Source organism: Anolis carolinensis, chromosome 4, assembly GCF_035594765.1.
Source record: "Anolis carolinensis isolate JA03-04 chromosome 4, rAnoCar3.1.pri, whole genome shotgun sequence".
Classification (NCBI taxonomy): Eukaryota; Metazoa; Chordata; class Lepidosauria; order Squamata; family Dactyloidae; genus Anolis; species Anolis carolinensis.
Window position 1 is genome coordinate 197,550,355 of NC_085844.1, and position 24,064 is coordinate 197,574,418.

General features: G+C 40.4%; 2 protein-coding genes across 19 annotated transcripts in view; both read right to left on the reverse strand.

The window, feature by feature from the left end:
- Window positions 1-637: 637 nt before the first annotated feature.
- Window positions 638-12,454, reverse strand: golt1a (golgi transport 1A). Its single transcript, XM_003220409.4, has 5 exons — window positions 11,011-12,454; window positions 7,368-7,459; window positions 5,356-5,534; window positions 3,744-3,807; window positions 638-2,066 (listed from the first exon to the last, which is right to left on the reverse strand). Exons 1-5 carry the CDS (start codon window positions 11,030-11,032, stop codon window positions 2,028-2,030), a joined length of 396 nt encoding a protein of 131 aa, XP_003220457.1. The 5' UTR covers window positions 11,033-12,454; the 3' UTR covers window positions 638-2,027.
- Window positions 12,455-14,672: 2,218 nt separating this feature from the next.
- The window catches only part of plekha6 (pleckstrin homology domain containing A6), a 260,994-nt gene continuing 251,602 nt past the window's right edge, over window positions 14,673-24,064 (reverse strand). For all 18 annotated transcript variants that reach the window (XM_062978516.1, XM_062978522.1, XM_062978532.1 and 15 more), the window contains one exon: window positions 14,673-22,397. Coding sequence is in view for 1 of the 18 variants with exons in the window: in XM_062978519.1 (XP_062834589.1) it covers window positions 22,345-22,397 (53 nt within the window). In the remaining 17 variants the exon portion in view is untranslated. The remainder of the gene's footprint in view (window positions 22,398-24,064) is intronic.

Here is a 24,064-nt window from a genome sequence, read left to right on the forward strand (position 1 = left end):
TCATCTTTTCGTCTCCCTAGTTACATGAGTTTACATCAGAAAACGATGAAGTATCTATTCCTCTTGGTGGCCTTTTGCTCTTTTTAAAATGGACCAAAATAATGCCCCCCTACCTATTGGGTGGTGTAAATCATTCTATTCACTCCACTATGGTGCTGGATAATTAGCAAGAGTGAAAAATTTTCTTTCTTGCTCTAAATTAAAGACTTCTCCTTTCTTCCTTGTAAAATGTGTGCTTAAACATTCCTTCTGCATTCTTCTCATCCTCTCACTCCTGGGCCTTATTTTAAGTAACTGTCAGTTGAGTGTTACCACTTTGTGTTCACAGTGATGCTCATCACAGGTTTGTATTACAGGGCTAAAATCCATTCATAAAAGGGATGAGTAACATCATATTGACATGTACACAGCATTTTCAGATATAGAAAATTATCATTAAATGGTGCTGTGCAGCTAAAGGGAAGTTTATGAATGGAAAGGAATTTAAAGAGTTTATTTCCATTCATAAAAAGTGAACAAATGATGCCATGATTAAATTTTCAGAAACTGCAGTTAGTAATTTCCCAATTCCCCTGAATTTCTTACCTGGATTTACAGTTTTCCTCTGGAGAAAAAATATGCACACATCAACAAGAAGTTTAGATAACTTGGTTTATTTTATAATTAAACAAGTGTTATTGAATACAAAAATAGGGGGAAAAACACATTTGCAAAGTGGCCAAATCATGTTCTGAGACCTTTAATTAGCCACTGTCCAAACTATAGCTTGTAGATTAAAGCAACCTCCAATCTTTTGTGACACTCCCAATTGTTTTGCTTTTTTACTTGAAATATATATAGGAAATCCAGAATAACTTTTTACATATTCTAACATTTATTCTCAGCACCCTGTTTCTGCATTTGAGGGAAGATATATTCTGTACATGTTCTTTGAAATCATAGCTGTTTCTTCAAATTCAAATCTTCTGTACATCCCAACTTCAATTTTTCTTCCAATATCTGCTTATGCCTTTATCTTAGTATACCTTTTGTTGGATAGTTCAGAGAGTTAAAGGTATAACTGTTCTTGGAATATTTGCTCCTTTCACTGTTATTTCTGCTGATGCGGTTTTGCAGGTTTTTGTAGTGCTCCAAGCACTGCAGCATGTTTTTCAACACATGCATTGAGAGTCTCCTGCTCACATACACAAAAGAAAAGAAAAAACCCCTCAAAACCAGTATGTACATCAGGGCCTTCAGACATTGATTGATTTTGACTTTCAGATAGACTTTGGGAGCATTTTCACTGTAGATTTAATGCAGTTTGACACTACTTTGACTGCCTTGACTCAATGCTATGGAATCCTGGGAGCTGTGATTTTACCTTTTGCCTTCCCTGCTAAATAATACTGGAGCCTAATCAAACTACAACTCCCATTAACCCACAGCATTGAGCCATGGCAATTAACATGGTGTCAGACTGCAATAATTCTACAATGTAGATGTAGATGCACCCCAAATTAATATGGCCAAATTAAAATGGCCAAGTGCAAAGTTGGGATTAGTCCAAAAACACTTGGAAGGACTCAGATTCTCCACCTCAATGCAGTAATGAAAAAAAAATCTGGACACTTTATTTATTCAGTCCTACTTTTTTGAAAATTAACAATACCACTTGGACGTGTCTTTCTGAGAGCTAACTGAGAACTAACTTTAACTGATGATTTTGCTCAATGAGTTCATGGTTCACAGCTGTTATCCATCCATTTAACAGCCTCAGTAAGCTCCTCTGCAGAAGAACATTAAGATGGGGATAAACCAGCAAAAGGATGTAGAACCCTTACCCCATGCTCATACAACCAACATCTCCAAGTAATTCCTTTCAGTTGATTTGTACATACTTGTAGGAGATCACTTCATATAAAGGTAGGACTGAGAGCCTAAATTATATATCCTTGTGATAATAACAGGTTCTTCATGTTTGTTTTTTAAAGTAGTTCTTGCTTGTAAGAAATGAAGTTGTCCCTTGGATAGGTCATTCATCCAGACTACACCAAAGAACTGGTGTCTCCAAATTTCTGGAACAGCTGCAATGAGATATCAATTTTTTTTACTAATTGCTCTTCTCTAATAATGATACAGTAATAATTGGAATAAAAAGCAATAACTGTGAACAAAGTTAGTTCTATGTTAGAATTTACTTCTGCATTTACAAACAAGATTAAACAACTTCAAAGTGTGATATATTTGCTTTTAAATTAATACAATTTCTATTAGTTCAATAAGCCTGACTGTGCAGAGCACCAACTCAGAGCATGTCATCCAGAGAGGGACAGTTTTACATTGCAAAGAAGCTATGGTTCATGGGACAAGTAGAACTATGTTGGCACTTCTGCATGTTAACACTTTTTTGAGGGGTAGAACTATTTCATGCTAGTGCTCTGATTTTGCAAGACTGAGAACTTGAAGCCATCCAGTTATTATTGACATTCAGTTTTCATGAGCCACTTCCATTAGTGAAAGTCTGGAGCAGGTATCTTTAAACTGCAGCTCTCCAGTTGTTTGGGCCTCCAACTTCCAGAATCCCTGACCACTGAAATAAGGCTATTGGGAGTTCAGCCCTAAACAGCTGGAGGAATGTAGTTTGTGGATGCCTGGTTTGAAGGATCATAAGGTTTCAATTCCAGTTTACATGACAAAGCCCAAAGAAGCTTATTGTGTAAGCAAGATCTAAACATTTCTTCCCCATTTACATTACAAGGCAATCAAGAATTTCAAAGGAGATTCACTTTCTTGAAATCATACAGAAGATTTCTGGGTAAATCTTACAAACAAACAATGAGTGCTTCCAAGACCATTCTGAAAGTTGTATGGAACTAAACTGAATGCTCCCAGACCTATATTCTCTCCCCTGATCAGCATGATACTTCATTCTCTATTCATTGGCCAAGCTGAGTAGCACCTCTACATAAATGTACTGTATATAATCATACTGATCTTGGCTTGAATCCTATAACACCTTATATGTCTTATCTCAGTATAGTACTTAACTAAATAACTTCTAACCCAGTGGTTCACAATCTGAGGGTCCCCAGGTGTTTTGGCCTACAACTCCCAGAAATCCCAGCCAGTTTACCAGGAGTTATGATTTCTAGAAGTTGAAGCCAAAACATCTGGGGACCCACAGGTTGAGAACCACTCTTCTAACCCCACCCTTCCAAACCTGAGGGAAACATCATTCAGTCATGCACTGGTCACTGGAAGGAAAGACTTTCTCCCCATGCTGCTGATACCCACTAAAGCAGGATGGAGGGCAAGTTACAGTCATGACACTGTGTAAAAATAATGACTAAATATAACTGCTTGGAGATCAGGGATGGAGCCAGTGCATATATTCTCAGCCCATTCTCCCTTAGGCATCCATGTGCAAGTTTTGCATACATAACCTTTTTTCTGTGTTCTCATTTGTGCAGAAATATCTGTGTGCATACCCACAACATATGTTTATGAAGTTGTATGGGCAACTGATGTGCTTTCAGGCTTCATCTCAATTAGCTATGACAGTTAAGGCTGATGGGAACTGCAATCCAATATTTTTCCCATCCATGGTAAACTGGCTGGGATTTCTGGGAGTTGTAGGCCAAAACACCTAGTGACCCACAGGTTGAAAACCACTGCTTCAAACTGTCTACCTTTGTGGCATAATTGCTTGTTTTGCTAAACCACCAAGCTTGCTTTTCCCACAGGAGAATATTATTCCTTACCTTGTTCAAAAATGGTATATTCACCAGTGCCCCAAGAAATCCAAAGGCAATTGGTAAAAAACTCCTGAGGACAAAGAAGAATTTGTTATTTGCTAAAATTATAATGTAGCAATGAACTTGAAAGCCAAACTTGATGTGATAACATTAATTCTGTATGTTTAACTATGGAACCGTCAACCACACAGTGGTTATTTTAAAATCAAATGGGAATGTAGAAGAGGGGTGATGAACTCTTTCTCCTGCTTATAGTTTGACTCATGAGAGAACCATTCGTCATGTACTTTTCTTTCAGCTGAAACCCCAGTACTAGAACAGACCAAGAGAAAAATCTCTGGGAGAAAAGTGTTTGCTATTTTAATCCAAGCACCATGTTTACATGTATTAAGAACCTATAATTTTCAAAGCTCTGCATCTGAAAGTTAACTACATTCTGATAGACAAACTAATCCAAAATGTGTCAATGAAACTGGTCCTGAGCAATAGACAAAATCCTTGAGTATCCTTAGTTGGCAGCCATCAAGGTTTGAGTTGCATAGAGAATAAATTATCCTGTGAGGAATAACCTTTATATTGAGGAAGAACCTTTATATTGAGATATCATTTACAAAAAACTAACTAACTAACCTTCTATAAAGAAACGCCAGTCATTCTGCTGAAAATTATAAAGTACTAAGTAATCAAGCATTCTCTGTTCATCTGCAAATTAGCCTGATTATTAAAGAACCTTGAATCCCATTTAGAAATCTTAGTATCTGCAACTGGGAGCTAGTCTCATGAGTTGTCATAGACTATGTATACACAAGCCTTGGAGATCTTTTCAAATACAGGATTGTACCACAGTGGCCCCTCACTATGACTGATTAACAGGCAGTATGAAACCTTAGAATAATAGAAATATACATTGGAAGAGACCACAAAGACCATCTAGTCCACCCCTGCCATGCCTGAATCAGAACACTCCTGAGAGATGGCCATCCACCTATGCTAAAACGCTTCCAAAGATGGAGACTCCACCACACTCCAAGGCAGCATATACCATGGTTAAACAGCTCTTATTAAGTTATGGTGTGGGTCAGACTTGGATAAGTACAACAGAGGGACAAAGTCTTATGCATTGCAGTATGGTACAAGCCTGATCTTAATCCACGGTTAACTGGATATCTGTGGATATTCTAGGAGCTGTAGTCATCATTTTTTATCACCTGAAATCCTCCAAGCTGTCATAGGATACCGAGAGATAACAGTTCAAATGCTTAGTCAACTATGGAAACCTACTGGGTGACTTGGAGAAGTAACTTCTTTCAGCCTCAAGAGCAAACCCCCTCTGAAGAAATCATGAAAACTTTATCATAGGGTCACTTTAGCATCACCATGGGTCAGAGAAAACTTGACAGCATACAACAATTTTGATGAAACCAGAAGGCACCTTATGTTTTTCCCAAATGCAATTTTAGCACATACACACTACTTTGTTTGTCATTCATGATCCCATGTGGCCCATGTGTTTCACAATTCCATCCTTGCTGCCTGAGTTCCCATGAGGAAAAATAAAGTAAATGGAAATAGCTATGAAGTTTCTTAGAAGCTCCATTACTTTAGTTGGATTAATCACCTGAAGAGGTTAATGAAACCATAGATCTCCAGCAGCATTCCCAGGACTGGCCACCTAAGCAGGACAATTATTATGCCTCCTAGAAAGAAACTGGTTCCTTTAAGCTTTGGTTTCTGGAAGAAGAAATCAAAAGTTCTTCTTAGTCCAATGGTAACAGCTAATCCAGACAGGAACAGAATCTAAGGAGGAAAAAAAGAAACAATTCTCAGGGATTGTCAGAGTGCTTTAAAGTAACATGATTTGTATGAATACATAGTAATTTCTTAGGAAGAGTTAAGCAATCATGCTAGTTGGCACGATCTCAGTGCTGCTCCATGTTCTCCTCTTAGGGGTGTTTCATTGCATCTGGAGCCTGAAACTACTGTACAAACTGGATGAAGTTTACATACCCTTCAATATGCTGGCTCTTATCTTTTTTAAAAATTGGAGAACAGTACTTTTTTGTCAACTCCCTGTTTTTGTCAAACAGAAATTCTTTGGCCACTTTGCTATGGTCATAGGCAGTTTCTCAGTTTCAGCTATTTCAACATCCCCTTCCTTAGCTGATATAGGCTGAGATCCTACATCAAGTAGGTATAATGTAACACTCCACTCATACAAATATAAGTCTGCCCCCCCCCCCCCCCCCATGTCTGTCTTGTTTTAGTTGAGATGCAAAAGGTTATTATCTAGGTTTTTGTGCCCATCCAACACTCCTGTTCACCAAACTTTTTGTGTGTGTCAGGAGCAACTTGAGAAACTTCAAGTTGCTTCTGGTGTGAGAGAACTGGCCGTCTGCAAGGATGTTGCCCAGGAAATGCCCGGATGTTTTGATGTTTTTACCATCCTTGTGGGAGGCTTCTCTCATGTCCCACCAAGCTGTCAAGTCCCACAAAACCAGCTGCCATTTCTGGTGCTTGCCAATGGAGGGAAAAGGCAGCAGAGCAAGTCAGATGATGAATCAGCAGGAAATGGGGTGGCATTACTCTCTCCTATAGCATTCCCTTGCAGCTACATCATTTGAATTATCTACCCCCTTCCTCCCCTCCCCATGAATAAGCCACAGTGGTCGCCTCTGTTGGGGATTGACACTTGTGAGGGTGGGACAGGTTTTGGGTAGCACTTCATGCTCTAAAAAGAGACACCAGTATACATAAGCCACATTATGTGCACATACATTATCATGAGGATTCCCACCATCATGCCTTTCTCAATACTCACCCCTTGCTTTGTTACATGGCCCACAGGGTACAGATTCCTATTTTTGCAGTGATCTAAGTTGTGATCTTGGAAAGCTCAAGATTATAGACATCTACTCAAAAACAGGTTCCCCAGTAATGCCAATAGAATCCATATTCCATGGGAATGATGGACCAAAACATCTAGAGCAGAGATTCCCAAGATCTAGTCCTACAGGTGTTTTGAATTTCAACCCTGAGTTAAAGTGGCTGAAGCAGCTGGAAATTGAATTCCAATACAGACTGAGGACCAGAGTTTGGAAATTACGGATCTAGAGAGCCAAAAGTCCCCAACTGCTGTACTGGAATGTAATAAGGTAAAGGTAAAGGTTTTCCCCTGACGTTAAGTCCAGTCGTAACTGACTCTGGGGGTTGGTGCTCATCTCAATTTCTAAGCTGAAGAGCCGGCGTTGTCCAAAGACATCTCCAGGTCATATGGCCGGCATGACTGTATGGAGCACCGTTACCTTCCCGCTGGAGCAGTACCTATTGATCTACTCACATTTGCATGTTTTCGAACTGCTAGGTTGGCAGGTGTTGGGGCTAACAGCAGGCGCTCATTCCGCTCCCAGGATTTGAACCTGGGACCCTTTGGTCCCCAAGTTCAGCAGCTCAGCGCTTTAACACACTGTGCCACCAAAGCCCCCACTGGAATGTAATAATGCCAGTTTTTTCTAAGAGCACATACTGATCTTTACACTTTTTGATGCATTGGGGATTAATATTTTATGTGACCAAAATACAAAAAGTCCACTATTTTGGCAGGAAAAATCTGATGCTTTTGAAGAAACATACATTTCCAAAGGCCAGAAGTACTGAATCCATGTAAAGCAGCATTCCAAAAAGGAGGAAGAAAGCCCCAAAGCCCATAAGGCCAACACCAATCTCTGTAAGACATAAAATAGTTGCAATTAATGTTATAGGGATCTGAATGGACAGAAGAAATGAGTCCTGTTTGTAATTTACTGAGGGACACTCAGAATACCTATTTTGGTCGTAGTGCCACAGCGTTGGAGAACTTAGAAAAGTTTCCATTTTTGACTACAGCTCCTAGAGGACTCTGACCATGGGAGAAAAATCTAATACTTTCCTCTTTTTGCTTTTGGAAACAGCTTCATTTTGAGATACCGTAATCTATGTTTCCTGAACCAGCACATCACTTTTGTACAAATAGTCTAATATTTTTTCTCCCTTTACTTTTTCTGTGTTCTCTTTCAAAGGTTTCTTGCTGTGTTATTATAATTTAATTGTTTTCATATCCGTATGCTACTTTGGAGATATTTGCTGAAAATGCCAACCTGTCTTTTACATAAATATTTAGTAAATAAATATCATACGGTGCAATGTATTGTCAAAGGTTTTCATGGCTGGAATCACTGGTTTGCTGTGAGTTTTTTCAGGCTGGGTTGTTGTATGTTTTGTATGTTATGGCATATATATATATATATATATATATATATATATATATATACACATACATATATATATATATACACACACACATACATACATACACATACATACACACACACAGCATTTATATTCCGCCCTTCTCACCCCGAAGGGGACTCAGGGCGGATCACATTACACATATAGGCAAACATTCAATGCCTTTCAACATAGAACAAAGACAAACAAGCATAGGCTCCGAGCGGCCTCAAACTCATGACCTCCTGGTCAGAGTGATTCATTGAAGTTAATTGCAGCTGGCTTGCTCTCCAGCCTGCGCCACAGCCCGGGCCACAGCCACGGGTATATATACCCGTGGAATGTCCAAAGTGGGAGAAAGAATGCTTATCTGTTTAAAACAAATGTGAATGTTGCAATTAGTAAGCTTGAATTAGCATTTTAGTAGCCATGAAGTTTGCAAACACCACAATCAAGATAGTTAATAAGGAACACCACTCAGAAACAGGAGAACTCCAGACAACAAGCCATCAAAGGCCAGTTAACACCTCCCAAACAGAGGATGCCTCCAGGCAACAAAGGCCAGGCTACCTCTATGCAAATACCCCAATTGATTCACTTTGCAAATTTCATGGCTACTCAAATGCTAATTCAAACTTTCTAACTGCAACATTCACACTTGCTTGAAACAGACAAGGATTCTTTCTCCTACCCTGGACATCCCACAGGTATATACACCCCACCTGCCTCAATGCCAACAGAACCTCTGAAGATGCCAGCCATAGATGCAGGTGAAACATTAGGAGAGATACTGCTGCAACATGGCCATACAGCCCAAAAAAACTCACAGTAACCCATCTTATGGTTTGGATTGGTCACCACAGCTTGTGGGGAGAGATACTTTTTCGCATTCATTTTTTAAACTATCGGCTTTGTCATTCTGTCAGACAAAAGAATAATACAGATTGTACTTTATTTGTTAATTAATTTAGAATATGATTAAATTTCAGAATTTCACTACTGTGACTTGAACAGATATAAGATGAGAATAGAAAATAGAGCATTTTTTAGTATCTGTGGAACTAATCACAGGATGCAGGGTGCATCAACACTACAAACTTAATATTGTTTTTATGCAACTGCTATGGCTCCTATGGGAATTGCAATATGTTGAGATGTCTTCTTTAAACTACAGTACTTGAGCTATCACTTCTATTTCTTTTTCATTCTTCATTGTTTAACTTTTTCCCTCCTGCCTCCTCCCTCCACTGGTAAGCATCCACCACTGCTGTCCTTGAAGAACTGGATGAGGCACAGCTTTCTATGCCTCAGCCAAAAAAATAAACACAAGAAACATATACAGGAGGTAGACGCATAAAGTGACATTCTATCTACTTGATGTGGAATCTCATCCTATATCAGCTAAAGAAAAGAATGCTGAAATAGTTCATGCTGAGAGGTTCCTATATCCACTGCAAGGAGATCTATTTTTTCTGTACCTTTGAGGGTGGTGGGACACAAAGAAGGGTCTTCTCAGAAGATCTCAAAGCACAGACTTGCTCACATGGGGAGCTAAAGTGTTTCAAATAATTTGAACCTAAAGCTGTATAGTGTTTTGTAGGACATAACCAGAACTTTGAATTGTGCCCAGAAAAAGACTGGCAGCCAGTGAAGCTGTTTCAACAAAGAAGCTGTTTGCTTCTTGTATCCAGCCCAGTTTAACAGTCTGGCTGTACAAAGATAGCCCCACATAGAATGTGTTACAGTTACAGTAATCCAAACAAGAACTAATTAAGCCATCTGTCACTATGTTTAGGTCCGACATTTCAAGGAACTGGTGCAGCTAGCTCCTAAGACATAACTGTGAATGTATTCCTGGCCATCACCAAAACGTGTGCTCACTCAATACTGAGTCCTAGGGTGCATCCAAGCTTCAGACCTGCTTTTGCAGTTGGAGCATAGTCCCATCTATCACCAGATGAATCCTTGTTCCCTGATCTCCCTTTCAACTGTCTTGTATGGATTACATTTCAATCTGATTTCCCTCATCTAAATTACTATGCCATTTCTATAGCTCTAAAAAAAGAAAAAAGAAGAAACATTCAATTTTGATATATAAATGTAATGAAAGAATAGTAGTCAGCGGAAAAGTTCCATGCAAACATCATATCTCCATTCTAAACACGATTGGTTGGGCATGTACAACATGAGATAAACTGATATTGTGGAGATAGATGTGTGGCTTTCCCCACTGGCTTGTATTGGAAACTCACAAAAACAACAACAATAACAAAAAAATCCTATACCCTGCAGGGGATTTTTCAAAATTGCAGGTCATGCTGGAAACTCACAAGAAAAATTCTGGAATATTGTATGGATATCAGAAACTGTGCTCCATGCAGTCATGCTGGCCACATGACCTTGGCGGTGTCTACGGACAACACCGGCTCTTCGTTTTAGAAATGGGGATGGGCACCAACCCCCAGAGTCGGACACGACGTCAGGGGAAAACCTTTACCTTTCATCAGAAACAAGCCCTGGCCCTGATAACTACAGGTAATCCCTGCCAAATCCAGAGGCTTTGGGCCAGTCTGGTGGAGCAGTGATTCTCATTTGCTGTGGACAAAAGCAAAGAGGTTAGTCAATTTTCTGCTCTAAGGGCAAATTCTCTAATCTCCTGGAAATAAAAATCCCAGTAAGGTCACTTTTGGTCTAGAGCAGAACATACAAATGTTACTTTAAACACAACCCCACATGACTTCTTCATCAGAGCTTAGAAAACTGATTGTCTTTCCAAAATGTCCCAGCAATCCCACTAGCCTTACCAGCTGGGCAATGCTGGGTAATGCTGGGTGTTACATGAGATAACTTTTCCAGGCTCTGAACTAGAGGTCATGGTGTCATAACCTAGAAGAGCTGTTCTGACAAAGAAACAGCCAAATTGATCCTTACTGCACTTTCTAAGTTAACATGACTGATATAGGAATGTGCAATCCCCACTCCACAGGCTGAGATACATGATCATACTCACTTTGGAGCGCTGCTATTTCCATTATCTTCACCAGTGCAGGCCCAGAAAGGGATGTTCCTGTCCAAGTAGATGTTCCTATGTATGAGTGTCACAACATTGAGACTTGAGTCAGAGGCAGGCACTTCCACATATTTCCTGGCTGGTGAACCTTGGAAAGGCCTTTAGCCCTTTCTGCATCACCCTGGAAATCATTAACCTGCCTGTAGTGAAGATCTCCCTGAAGGTGTCACTATGAGGGGCTCTGTCATTGCATTTCTCTTCTCTTCAACCTGCAGACAGTAGTTCCGACGAATATCTGGTAAGCAGAAAAGAACACTCTGACCTGAACTGAAAGGCCTTTCTTCAGTGTTGGAAAATGGCTTTATTTATGTGACCATCTATGCAGCTTACAATAGGAAATGTGCTTCTCTGTTGCTAGCAGAGGCTCTTTGTTCTCTAATGTGAGAGCTCTTTTCCTTATTGCTTTTTGTGCTGGCACTTTGGAAGCATGCAGGACAAACATGCATCTTATTTTACCCAGAATAGTCCTTTTTCTGAAAAAGAACAGTCCCCTGTTTGAAGTCTAAACCACATTTAATGATGAAAAATAGTAAGAAACTGGGAGAACTATCCATCAATAATTAGCAATGGGTGATTGAGCATCTACTGTATTTCTGTTTAAATTATAGCCATTATTTCTAAACTTGAGCATATATATATATATATGCACCAATTTCATTTATTCCTCTCTCTTTCTCCCTCCCCCCTTCTTTCTCTCTCATGTACACACAAACATACATGTGATCTTGTAGGGCACAGTATATTCTTGCAAAGTACTGGTGTTGCTTTCATGTAAACAACTGACAAAAGCTATTACAAGAGACTAATTAAGTGGCTAGGGACATCTGGATTAGCCAAGCTGGAGTCACAGAACACAGTTCTTATAAAGCACAAAAATGGACATGTCTTATGAGTGTAAATAGCCGAGGACCACAGACAGCAAACTCTTTTCCAATGAGTGAATCATTCAATACGTTTCATACCTAAAGCTTATTGCCATGATGTTTTGCAAATAAAACCCTGTAATAATTGTTTGTATAACTCTTCCATGTGTTGTGATGCAATTCAAACTTGTAACCAATAATCAAGATGATTGATTCAACATTCACACTAATATAACACCTTACCTCATGGTCCTGGACATGAGGGGAAATGTCTTGGTATATTTTTAGCAATGACACAAAGATGTGCCTTGATTGAATACAGAAGGTATCTATTGTGAGTGCAACTGTCCCCATGCATATACCGTGTTTCCCCCAAAATAAGACAGTGTCTTATATTAATATTTGCTCCCAAAGACACGCTAGGTCTTATTTTCAGGGGATGTCTTCTTTTGCTCCCTCCTCCTCCGCCGAGGAAGGCGCGTGCAGCACGAAGAAGGAGGAAAAGGTGCACCACACGCGCCTTCCTCGGTGGAGGAGGGAGCCACTGCCTCCAAGGAAGGACAAGAAGGGAAACGGACTCACTTTTCCCTCCTTTTCCTTCGCCTTCCTCCGTGGTGGAGGAGGAAGAGGGAGCCGCTGCTGCCGAGGAAGGCAAAGGGCAAGGAGGGAAAGGCACACACCTTTCCCTCCTTCTCCTTCATGCCGCACATGCCTTCCTTGGCGTCAGCGATGGCGGCGGCGGCTCCCTCCTAGGTCTTACTTTCAGGGGATGTTTTATTTTCGGGGAAGTGCGGTATGTATACTCATGAGAGAGATGGAGATATAAGGCCCCTTGGGGGAAGAGAAGGGAAGTATACAATGTAGAGGTTCCTATACTACTTCCACGCTCTGCTCACTTTGGACAGCATACTGATTTCATTGGGATAGGGACTTCAGTTTTTTTAGACATTTCTCTCACATCATATTAATTTTTTTCCCTAGTAGATGCTGTTGTTTGGCAGGAATTTAAGCATTTATTCATTCACATAGTGTCTATTGTCCTGTTGCTCTGTGAGCTTACTTCCAGGGAACTTGTCTTTCATATTGTGCTCAAGGCAGCGTACCAATTTTAGCAGGCATCTTCATGGCCATTTAGTGTCTAGTAGAGGATGGGGGTGCCTGAGCAGCCTCCATGTTATACTGCACCTGGGAGAAAAGAACAGACATTAGCCATAGGGCAGCTCTTGAGATGGGGGAACTAAGCAGACATCACCTACCGTATTGGGGAACAATTTCATCTCGTTTTTTCTCCTGATGTGTAGCCGGATGCTACTTGGGTGTCTCCTTCCTCCTCCAGCCACTTCTCCCTTGGAATTTTTTTTTTAACCTGGTAAACTCAAGCAGCAAGGGTCAGAAATTAGAGTACTCTGTTCTCAGTGAGACATGACATGTCATCTATACAATTTGTTTCCACCCTGGAGATTCCTGAGAAAACCTCTAGAGCAGGTCTGCACAACTTGGCAGAAGGAAGGGGCCAAAATTAAATAGGCTAAACCTCTTTGGGCCGCAGATAAGCTTTTAGTGCCTCATTCACCACCCTATCACATTGAGAAATTTCCCAGTTGTAAGAACACTTCAGCATCTTTTCTAGCATGGAGAGGCATGGATCTCATCACATGAGTTACACTACTTCTGGCAATCATGCATTTCCCTCCATGGTTGAAAAGAGGCAGAAGTGTCCTGAAAGTAGGGAAGGCTGGAAATCAATCTCATCACAATGAGAACTTTCCCCCTCATAGGACACTTCAGCCTCTTTTCTAGCATGGAGAGGCACTGAGCTCATCACATGTTCCAGGATTGAAAAGAGGCAGAAATATTATGAAACTAAGTCCACAATGTTCTTTGTGGGGGAAAAACCTAGCTTCATTATAAAGACCCCACAATAACTTCAATTCCCCTATTCTAGTTGGGAGATTCCAGTTGGTTCCAGTATCTTCTGTGAGCTAGAGCCCCCCCCCCCCCATTGTCAGGCTAACTACTCTGGATCCATCCTACCTTTAAACACTGTACAGTGTTCCCTCACTACTTTGCAGTTCACTTTTCGCGGATTCGCTGTTTTGCGGTTTTTCAATAAACTCTAAAAGAATATTATAAATCATAAAAATTACAATTTACAGCCTAAGGAAGGGAGGAAGGAGAAGCCAAAGGGAGAGAAAAGGAGCCCAAGTGGCAACAGAAGAAGGAGGCAATTTATCAACACACGATTCGTTGATAAAGACTTAAAATAGTGTATAACTACTAAAATAATGTACAAATATTAAAATAAATATAGTGCCCCTACTTCACGGATTTTCACTTATTGCAGGTGGTCCTGGAACCTAACCCCCACGATAAGTGTGGGAACACTGTATAGCTAAGGAATAGTGTCCATCTCTTTATGTTTTGATGTTGCAGAATTTCTATGAAAGGCTACAACATCACAGCCATTACTACCTACTCCTTCTCAAGCACATTTAGATGTAATAGGGGCTGAATATCAAGACACTTTATTCATGGTGCTGAAGATCACTGCTGATCTGTTTCTGAGGAAACATTCACAATTCCCTAACGTATAATCATTTCAGAGAGAAATGAGACATATAGTCGTTCCCCTTCCGAAAAGACCCTTCATTTGATGTAGACTAACAATATGTTTCATCAACTTTTTGATTTTTCCAAGCCTTAAAAAGAGACCATGAGAAAAATGAGGGGAGCACACCATTTGTTTACAAACCATCACTTTTTTATTTATTTGCTTTATACAAACTTGCAAGGTACAAATGCATTTTTATTTTTGTTTTCCTCGTGTGAGATTTTGACCTTTTGAAGTAGCTACATCTAGAACATACGCTGCTGGGAAGGAGTAGTAAGCAAGCCACCGCAGGTTTAATTACTGGAAAGATTATCCCTTGGTTTGGTGTGAAGAACTCCAAGCCACTGACATATTATTTTTAATCACAGACTGCTAATTTTCTTTTGAGTTGTCATAATCTAAGGTCACTTTTATACAAACAAAAGACATCAACATCACATTGCTGCTTTGATAATTTCCTTAAAATCTGTCTAATACTAGCAAAATGTTGCTGCAAATAATGTGCATAAATAATGCCTTTTTTCTTGGTTACAGGTGCTGCTGGCATAGGAACGCGTAATTAGAAGGGAAAACAACAATACTTAAAACAGATTATAAACATCTTCCACAATACTGTAAAATGGCGGTCTTAAATGCACTCTGCTGAGAACTCACAGCTTGTAACCTCCAAATGCTTAAAGTGACATTAGCAACCAGTTGGTGACAAATTCTACCTAGCAACTAATTGAGACGACTAGTGAGAGGAAATGGAGAACATTCCTTATGTTCTTAATGCCCTTTTAAAAACACCAAAATCCTTCCTTAGTTACGAATAGAAGTGCTCATATTGCTGGGGCATGCCATAGGGGTAGGGGAACTAGCACTGTCTTGGCAGACAAAATGCAAAACCTCATGACAGCCGGGTAGCTTCAAGCACTGTAGAAGGGTTCTCTCAAGACACTGTTTCCCCTCAAGGTTGTCTGTCCTTCATCTCTCTTAAACATTTAGGACCATTACACATCAAATCCTCAGAGGAGGTAGAATACAGAGGCTCTCTTTAACTTCTGGGAGGGCCACTCCAAGGTGAACAATTCTTCAGGAAGCTTACACATGACTCCCTTTAGCTCTTATGTCCCCTATCTAATTCAGCCACCACCATTTAGAAAATGGCCAGAATGCCTTCATAGTGGGCAGAAAGCACAAGTATCATTGGAAGGTTGTATTGTTCCCTAACAAAACATAGTGTGTAGAAATAAGGAGAGCCACTAGGAGTGTGAGGATGTTGGAGAGAGGCAAATAAAGTAACTGCTTTGCAGTGACCTCTCTCTGAAAGCTACACCAAAAAACATTCATGTGAACAAAAGGGAGGTAAAAAAGGAATAAAAAGAAAACTGGCACTAACAGGAAAAAGCCAAATATATTGCAAGGATCCCAAAGGGATAGTTGTGTACCAGCAAGACAATCTTTGCGGTCCCTGATATGCTGTGGTCCCACACATCTTCCTATCATATATATACCTTCCAGGCTAGACTCTCTACAGATGTAAATTAACTTAGCTTTGCTAGTTTCAGTGTCAAATGCCTTCGGCAGAAGCTTAATCCCTGAAATACAAAGCACTACTACTGTACCAAACAACAAGGAAATAAATGCACCATTCCTCTTAAACTGACAGTTTTTATTCATTTTAAATAAATTTGCTTTGATAAAACCAGAAAAAATATATATATTTCTTTAAATATGTCTTCTTTTATTTATTTTTTATTATTATTCTGATAAACTGCCCATAGTGTCTCCCACTTCAGTCACTCAGTGACACGCCTGACTTCAATGGCCTTGCGTAGTGAGAGAGAAAGTTAGCACAAAACAAAACAGTATGATGAAAAGAGAAAAAACATATATTTATATATACACACACACATATATCACTGTATAATTTCCATAAAACATATATTAAGGCATGTAGAGGATCATGAAGGAACAGTTTTATGAGCTAGCAGGTGCTACTACAAGAGCAGAACCAAGAACGGTATCATTATTATTAATTATTATTATCATCCTGGAATGTCAAATGTATTGCTGAAGGAGAAGGAAAGGATCTACAACTATGATGCCTTGGAGTGTTCTATATATTGCCAGCAGGATTATTTCAAAAATAAATTAAAAATGGATCTGCAGTATTTCTTGAATAGGGAGGTGGGGTAAAATCTGATTTAAAGGCAGTCTATCATCTGTTCTTCACTGTGGTTTGTAGGAAAGGTCTTGCTGTATGTTGAGAACCTAATTTTTACCAGTTATCTACTGAGATGGATTCTTGTAAGTGGTGAGATGGGACCTTGCCCCGTTGCTACTTTGGTGCTAAAATGAATGTGCAGGAAACAGAACCTGATAAAAGCAGGCACTGAAACATTTCTGATGAAAGGCATCTTTGCCAAGAGATATCCACTGGATTATGTGAGAAAGATAATGTTAAATGCTCGGACCCTATGCTTCCACTTCAAATCTACTGAGGCAGATCTGCAAATGTGACAAGGCATATCACCTTCTCCTTTGCTACTTTGGTGTCAAAATTAATGTCCAGGAAACAGAACCTGATACCATTAACAACATAATCCCAGGAATGTGTCCACAGAGAAGTAAATCCTGTCTTGGACAAAAGGCCCAATTCCATACAAAGATGCAAGTCTATTCTCAGAAGGAAAACTCACTGATTTCAGCATGGCTTAGTCTCAGGTAAATGGACATAGGTCGAGTCTTCTATTCTGTGAGTTTTTCAATCATTCTTCCCAACAGTTCTACAATCTCTCATGTGTGAACTAGAAGGAAGGATCACTGAGGTCAACACAGCTGCTGCTTGGTCTGCAAACACTGAAAAGTCAAGCTCAAGTCTCTTCCACAGACACACACACACACACACAAAATAGCTTTGTCAGGGAGTGGGGGGGGGGGGAGTAAAAAAAATCCAACTCTATGTGAAGACTGATATTTCTTTCTTTTTCCCCTTTGGAAAGTGGGAAGGTATCCAGTCTTTTTCTCTTTTATGAGCAGAATGTCAACTTCTTAGGGATAAGCTAGACCAGATGAAGGCAGAACTTGAAATGTGGGACTGCTCTAGCCATGTCTACACTGAGGAAGGAATCCAGTGAGTAACTTTCTTCCAGATGGTGAATTGCAATGCCACCAATCCCCTGCAAAAAAAATGGCTAGTCAGGGTCTACAAATGATCCCCACATCTCTCATCACCACAAAGGGCTGGAAGGGAAGAGGAGCCACAGGTTCACTTAGAAACAAGCATGTAGGAAGTCAACACCCTGCTTGAGATCCTATTCTAGGGTTACACATACATTGTGCTATACAACCCTTATACTGAATTGCAAGGTTTCAAAACCTAATGGACAATGGCACACAAAACCAGACATGCAACCAAAAGAGTGCTACCACCTGTTTTCAATAGACACAGTTGGATATCTCCGTGATCGCCTCCTCTCCTAAGAACCAACGCAAACCCTAAGATCATCCGGGGAGGCGCTCCTCTCGCTCCCGTCTTTGTCTCAAATGCGGCTGGTGGGGACGAGGGAGAGGGCCTTCTCGGCAGTGGCCCCCCGGCTCTGGAACTCTCTCCCTAAGGAGATCAGATTAGCTCCTTCCCTGCCCATTTTCTGCTGGGAACTGAAAACATGGTTGTTCCAGAGCACGTTTGAATGAATAGGCCCCATAGAGCTGTCATCAGAATACTTCTTTATGTTTTAAAAGCCTATGGCACTTTATCACTGTTGCTCATTTCCATGATACAGCACTTTATGAAACCTGTCCCTGCTGGTTTGCTTTTAATTACTCCGATTTTATCTGCTTGGATTTTAATGTATTGTCCATTATTTTATTTTGTGCATCGTTGAAATGTTTTAAGTTTTTGTCAAATATGTTGTGTCGTTGTTTTGGGCTTGTCCCTGTTGTGAGCTGCCCTGAGTCCCTTTGGGGAGATGGGGTGGGATATAAAAATAAAGTTTATTATTATTTATTTATATGTATTGATATGGAATGCACTTTCACCGGCATAACAGCACAATGCACAGTTCTGCTTCAGTGCCTTTAAATGGAATGTAGACACTGCATTGGACAAAAATGTCCAACAGTTTCCCATTTTTTTGTTAACTACCTTCAAGTCAACTTTGACGTACAGTGACCCTATGAATGAGAGACCCTCAACAGCTTTCAGGTGTATTTGCTTCCCTGGTTGAATCTATTCATCTGAAACTTGAACTTTCTCTTTTCCTAAGCCATTTGACTTTACCAAGTCTCTTTTCTAGTGAGTTATCTCATCTCAAGATATGGCCAAAGATAGTATCAATTGGCTTCTGGGTATGGTTTAAGTTTGGCTTGCTCTTAGGCCTATTTTTTTTTTTGACTTTGTAGCAGAACATGATATCCATAGAACTCTTCTTTATGGCAAATTTCAAATGAGTTGATTCCAGTATGTGTCTTTAAGACATCAACTGGATTCTGTCCTTAAAACTGCTAAACAAACTACACACTATTTGCAACATTTTAAAATGAGATGGCTCTTTCTTCCTCCATTACCACAGCTGGCTTGGCAGCACAAACACCACCACAGAGTCAAGCTCAATCAAGTTGAGTATGTGGCTTTATATCTGAAGATTTTAAGCAGCTGAGGCAATATTACTCTAAACAATTATATTAAATTATGACATAGCCTTAAGTAACATTCATTTATGAATGTGTATATGTTGAAACTAAGCCTAGGATGAAACTGCTGACTTTGGTGGGGTGTGGGGTGAGTGCATCAGCAACTCAGAAGAACTACATTGTCATTTAGGGGCCAAATCACAGTCTACAGTAACAAATCCTGCCATCTTCCTTTGGGTTTCTGTGACAATCCAGTGAGTTTGATTGCTGGCATTTTTGAATGCCCAGCACGGATCTTTTCTGGAAATCCAGCTCAAGAGAAAGAAAAGAAAGGCAATCGCATTTCTATGTATTCTAATCTGTAATGAATACTATTTTAGCTACTTCCAGAATTATGTAACAAAATGAAAGGATCCTTTAGAACAAAAACTATATCTAATCCACAGTATCTTACTATGAATGACCAACTGGTGCTATTTAAAGCAACTTCTCATGGTATACTTTCTATATTGTATTAAGATAAAAACTCTGGCCCATAGGTCTACTTTGGAGGACAGTTGTTTTCAATGTCGTGTATGCGGGAGCCTTGCAATTTTAATGCTCCTCTTTCTCGGAGTTTTAAATATAATGTCTCATTGTTATTATGTGGATCTGCAGAATTGTGAGGTGATGTCTTAATGCCTAGCTATTTGTAAAAAGGAGGTAATGTGGCAAAGCATATCTCCACAACAAACTTGTTTTCTGCTGCTCTAGAGGACGCGGAGCAATGGGCTTAAATTACAGGACAATAGATTCCACCTGAATCTTAGGAAGAACTTCCTGACTGTAAGAGCTATTCAACAATGGAACTCACTGCCTCACAGTGTGGTGGAGACATCTTCTTTGAAGGCTGGATGGCCATCTGTTGGGGGTGCTTGGGTTGTGCTTTTCCTGCCTGGCAGAGGGTTGGACTGGATGGTCCATGTGGTCTCTTCCAATTCAATGATTCCATAATTCTACATGTATGATTGCTTGGAAAGCAGAAGTGTCCCCAAGAACAAAGATGTTGACTACCTTTGTCTTTCCTAAATGGCCTTCAAGTGGGCCTTACCAGAGCTTGGATAGGTAACTGTTTTGGACTACAACTCTCAGAACCTTCCAACCAGCATGATCATTCTGGCTGGAGAATTTGGGGAGCTGTAGTCCAAAAAAAGTAATGTATTCAAGCTCTAGGCCCCTTTATATGAGCCACTATAGTGCTGGAAAAAAGCTCTCTATTAGACCCTTGATCTGATACAACCCCTGTCTCAGTATGTGTGAGACAGTATGTGTGAGCAGCAGCCATTTGAATAAATGAAGAGCAGGGGCTCTTTTGGTATTTACTTGAAAAGGAGTATTTTGACAGTTTCCCATTTCTTCTCTCTGCCTGCCCCTCTAGTCTATTTCCGCTTTGAATTAATTCTTCTTTGAGAAAAGAACAAGGACTCATCTGGGAGATCTGGCTCATTTGAAATAGGAGCAGGTGCAACAATGGCCCTGTACTCTTGACACAGGAGCTCAGTTCGTCTTAAATGTCACATCAGTAATTATCATGTAGCCTTAGAGAGGAGATGCAATGCATGCAAGTCTGTTTTATAATGAGTGGGAGAAAACATCTGTCACATCATTGACTGAATACTGCCCTACTAGCTAACTTAACAAGAAAATATGTTATAAATTGCAAAGTTTGAAGAGGTCTCATTATATCATTTCCATATTAACCAGGAGTGCATCTACACTGTAGAATTAATGAAGTTTGATACCACTTAAACTGCCATGGCTCAATGCTATGGAATCCTGGAATTTGTAGTTCTGTGAAACATCAACACTCTTTGGCAGAGAAGGTTTAAATACCTCTCATAATTACGTAGCAACATGGCTGACACTTTTAAAGTGGTGTCAGACTGCATAATGTCTTCAGTGTAGCTTCTTTCATATATGTTGTGGAGACAGTCTGTCTAGGATCAACTCATATTATATCCCATTTAGTCCCGGTCTTGTAGTTCCATCACTGGAAACTAATAGTAGAGTAATCTAACCAGTTCACCACTACTCAGATCTATGTCCTGGAGAACTCATGATAAAGTGTTTGCTCAATGGCACCATAGTGAACTCTAATGCAAAAAGAACGGTGACCTTAGCAGTCCCTGACACCCTGTGTATCTATAGGCAAACAAACCTAACAGGATCACAGAATGCATCCAAGCTTTTGCCTAGAGGCAAGTCCCAGACAACTGAACATTTCCATCCCCTTATTTCCATATTACATCCTTCATCTCACACATCTGCAACTTGGCCATGTACACTGTGCACACCTTCTGCTCCAGCCCTTAAACTAGGGAGAAGAAATAACAGCATAGCATATCATGGACACAGCAACCTTCCCTCGGACTAATACATCCCAAATCCTCTTCCACCTTTTTGTTGGTTTGTTTCTCCTCCTCCTTCAATGGCAGCCTTTTTTTCCCTTCACTAGCCACGCTACCAAGTTTTCCACCCCTTTGTGCTTCTCCCTGCTCTCTCACTTCCTTCTTTCTCCTATGAATGAGCATATGCAGAGCGGCCATGCATAGGCTTGCTTAGCTCCAGAGATTAAGGATATAAAAGCCATTCTGGCCCATAAAAGGACACCAAAGGGGGCATGTGTAGTGCGAGGAGGGAAAATCTGCTGCTTTCTTTAGTAGAGAGTGAGGAAGTCCCTGGCTGCAATGACAAGTCATTCTTCACACAAATCTCCCCCCTTCTTGCACAAATATTGGTGGAACAAGACAGAGACTCAGTAGGCAGCTACATTAGTGCAGGAAACTTCACCCCCTCCCCATTTTCATTCCAAGATGTCTCTTTGCCAAGCAACTTGGGGAATTGCAGATATTTAGCCTTTTGCTTGGAGACTTCTGTGCCAACACAGGGGACCTGGCCTTGCACAATGGAACAGCTTCTGCAAGCTGCACAGATGACTGTTTTTTAAAAGGCTCGTCCAGACAACTTGCTGATATGGGCCATAGCAACAGGGGCCAAAGTTACACTCTCCTTTCTCCTCAGAGAGGCAGCTTTTCCTTCCTGAATGTTTTTGCAGCAAAACCGAAGGAGAGAGTGTACTGTCAGGACCATAACAATGGCGTGCATCAAGTGGTTGTGTCAGGTGCAGATTGGACTCATGTGTTAAAATGTGGCTCCACGGGACTTCACAGCATTCACAGCAGCCAGGGCCTGTGCTGGAAGGTAGAAGGAAGACAGAAGAGTCAGTAAACTGGAGCCTAAGGTGGCAGGACGGTGGCAAAGAACAGCAGGCCTGCAAACTTAGGAAAGCATCCACAGTAAAATTATAGCACTTTTATGCCACATTATATGCTATGGGTTGATCCTACAGAGCCCTGGGACTTGAGGTTTCATGAGGGACTCATAATTCTTTGCTAGAGGGCCCTAGTTCAATAGTGCAAGGAAATGTAAGCCTCTTCACTAAACTACACATTCCAGGGTTCCATAGGATGTAAGAATGATGGTTACAGTGGCTACAAATTGTTACAATGGCACAGTGTGGCTCTCCCTACATAGCAGGTCAGAAGGTGACAGGAAAAGTGCAGATTTGGGTGGTGTGTTCTCCCAAGTTATTTTAATAGAATGCTTTCATTGTTTTGGCAGTCTGTGTAATTCCTGGAAGGTTTGTGGGCAGAAAACTGACACCAAAGAAAGAATTTATGTAAACCTTTCCCCTTACATTTACATGCAAAGTCATTTCTCAAAGACTTAATATTTAAGGCTTAAAGATATTAACTGCAAAGATCTGTGCCAGAAGCATGTTAATTAGAACAGCAAAAGAAAGCTTGTGAGGCTGTTGAGTGAAAAAAAAAATACTGTCAGCCCTCCAGATTTATGGTTTTGACTTTGGCAGATTTGATCACACACAGATTTGACCAATATGTTCTCTTTAGGATTTTCCTGCACAACAATCAATTTCCACTGGAAGCTGACCATCAAATTATACTGGAGAGATTCCCAGAGAGAGAACTTTTCTAAACATTTTAGGCCCTCCAACATAAAGCTATGGTCAATACTTCCAGGAGAAGTTGTCTATAGATTTGTGCTGGAGGTCACATACCGTCCTTGTGGGATCCTTTATGGAACACGTGTCTAACGCAAGGCCTATGTGACTATTCTAGTCCACTACATCATTTTAAGTGGTTCACAAGGCTTTCAATGCCAGGACAACATAGTTATATTTATATACAGGCAGTCCCTGTATATAAATACAGGGAGTTATAGTTATGATTTATAGTTAAGAACGGGGGTGAGACAACAGGAAGTGAAAGAAACCTACCTCTCTGAAGGGAAATTCACTCCTGAAAAAGTTATCATGGGGAAAAGGTATCTTAACTGAAGCTTTATCACCAATCCTTGTTGCCACAACAAAATCCAATTCTCACAGGGGCAGAAAGTGAGGTGAAACCTTCTGAACAGGGGTCCACACAGCAAAACAAACACCACAGGGGTATTAACCCTTCATTATGCTTGACAAAGCTAAAAAATGGCTGAAACAGTAACACTGTCTATCTAAATGAGTTCAGAAGTAAGTTCTGGTTGCCTGAAATGTCATTTCCAGTCCCCTGTGATTATGCTGGTACATCTTGAAGGAGCCAATAAAGGCCACCTCTCTCCTGGCACATGCCATGGAAATGGACATATTTTAGGACGCTTCTTCCTCCCGTTGCTATGAATTTTCATTTCTGAAATACAACTGATTAATAGAGACCATTTTGCTCCAAGGACTCTGGGATACCTTGATTCACTGCTTAGGCATGTTGGACTTACTCTGTGGAAGGAAAGCTGTGCTTATGAGGCAAAAAAAGGTTAGCTTAGTGAATGATGGATGGGTTGGTGGAGA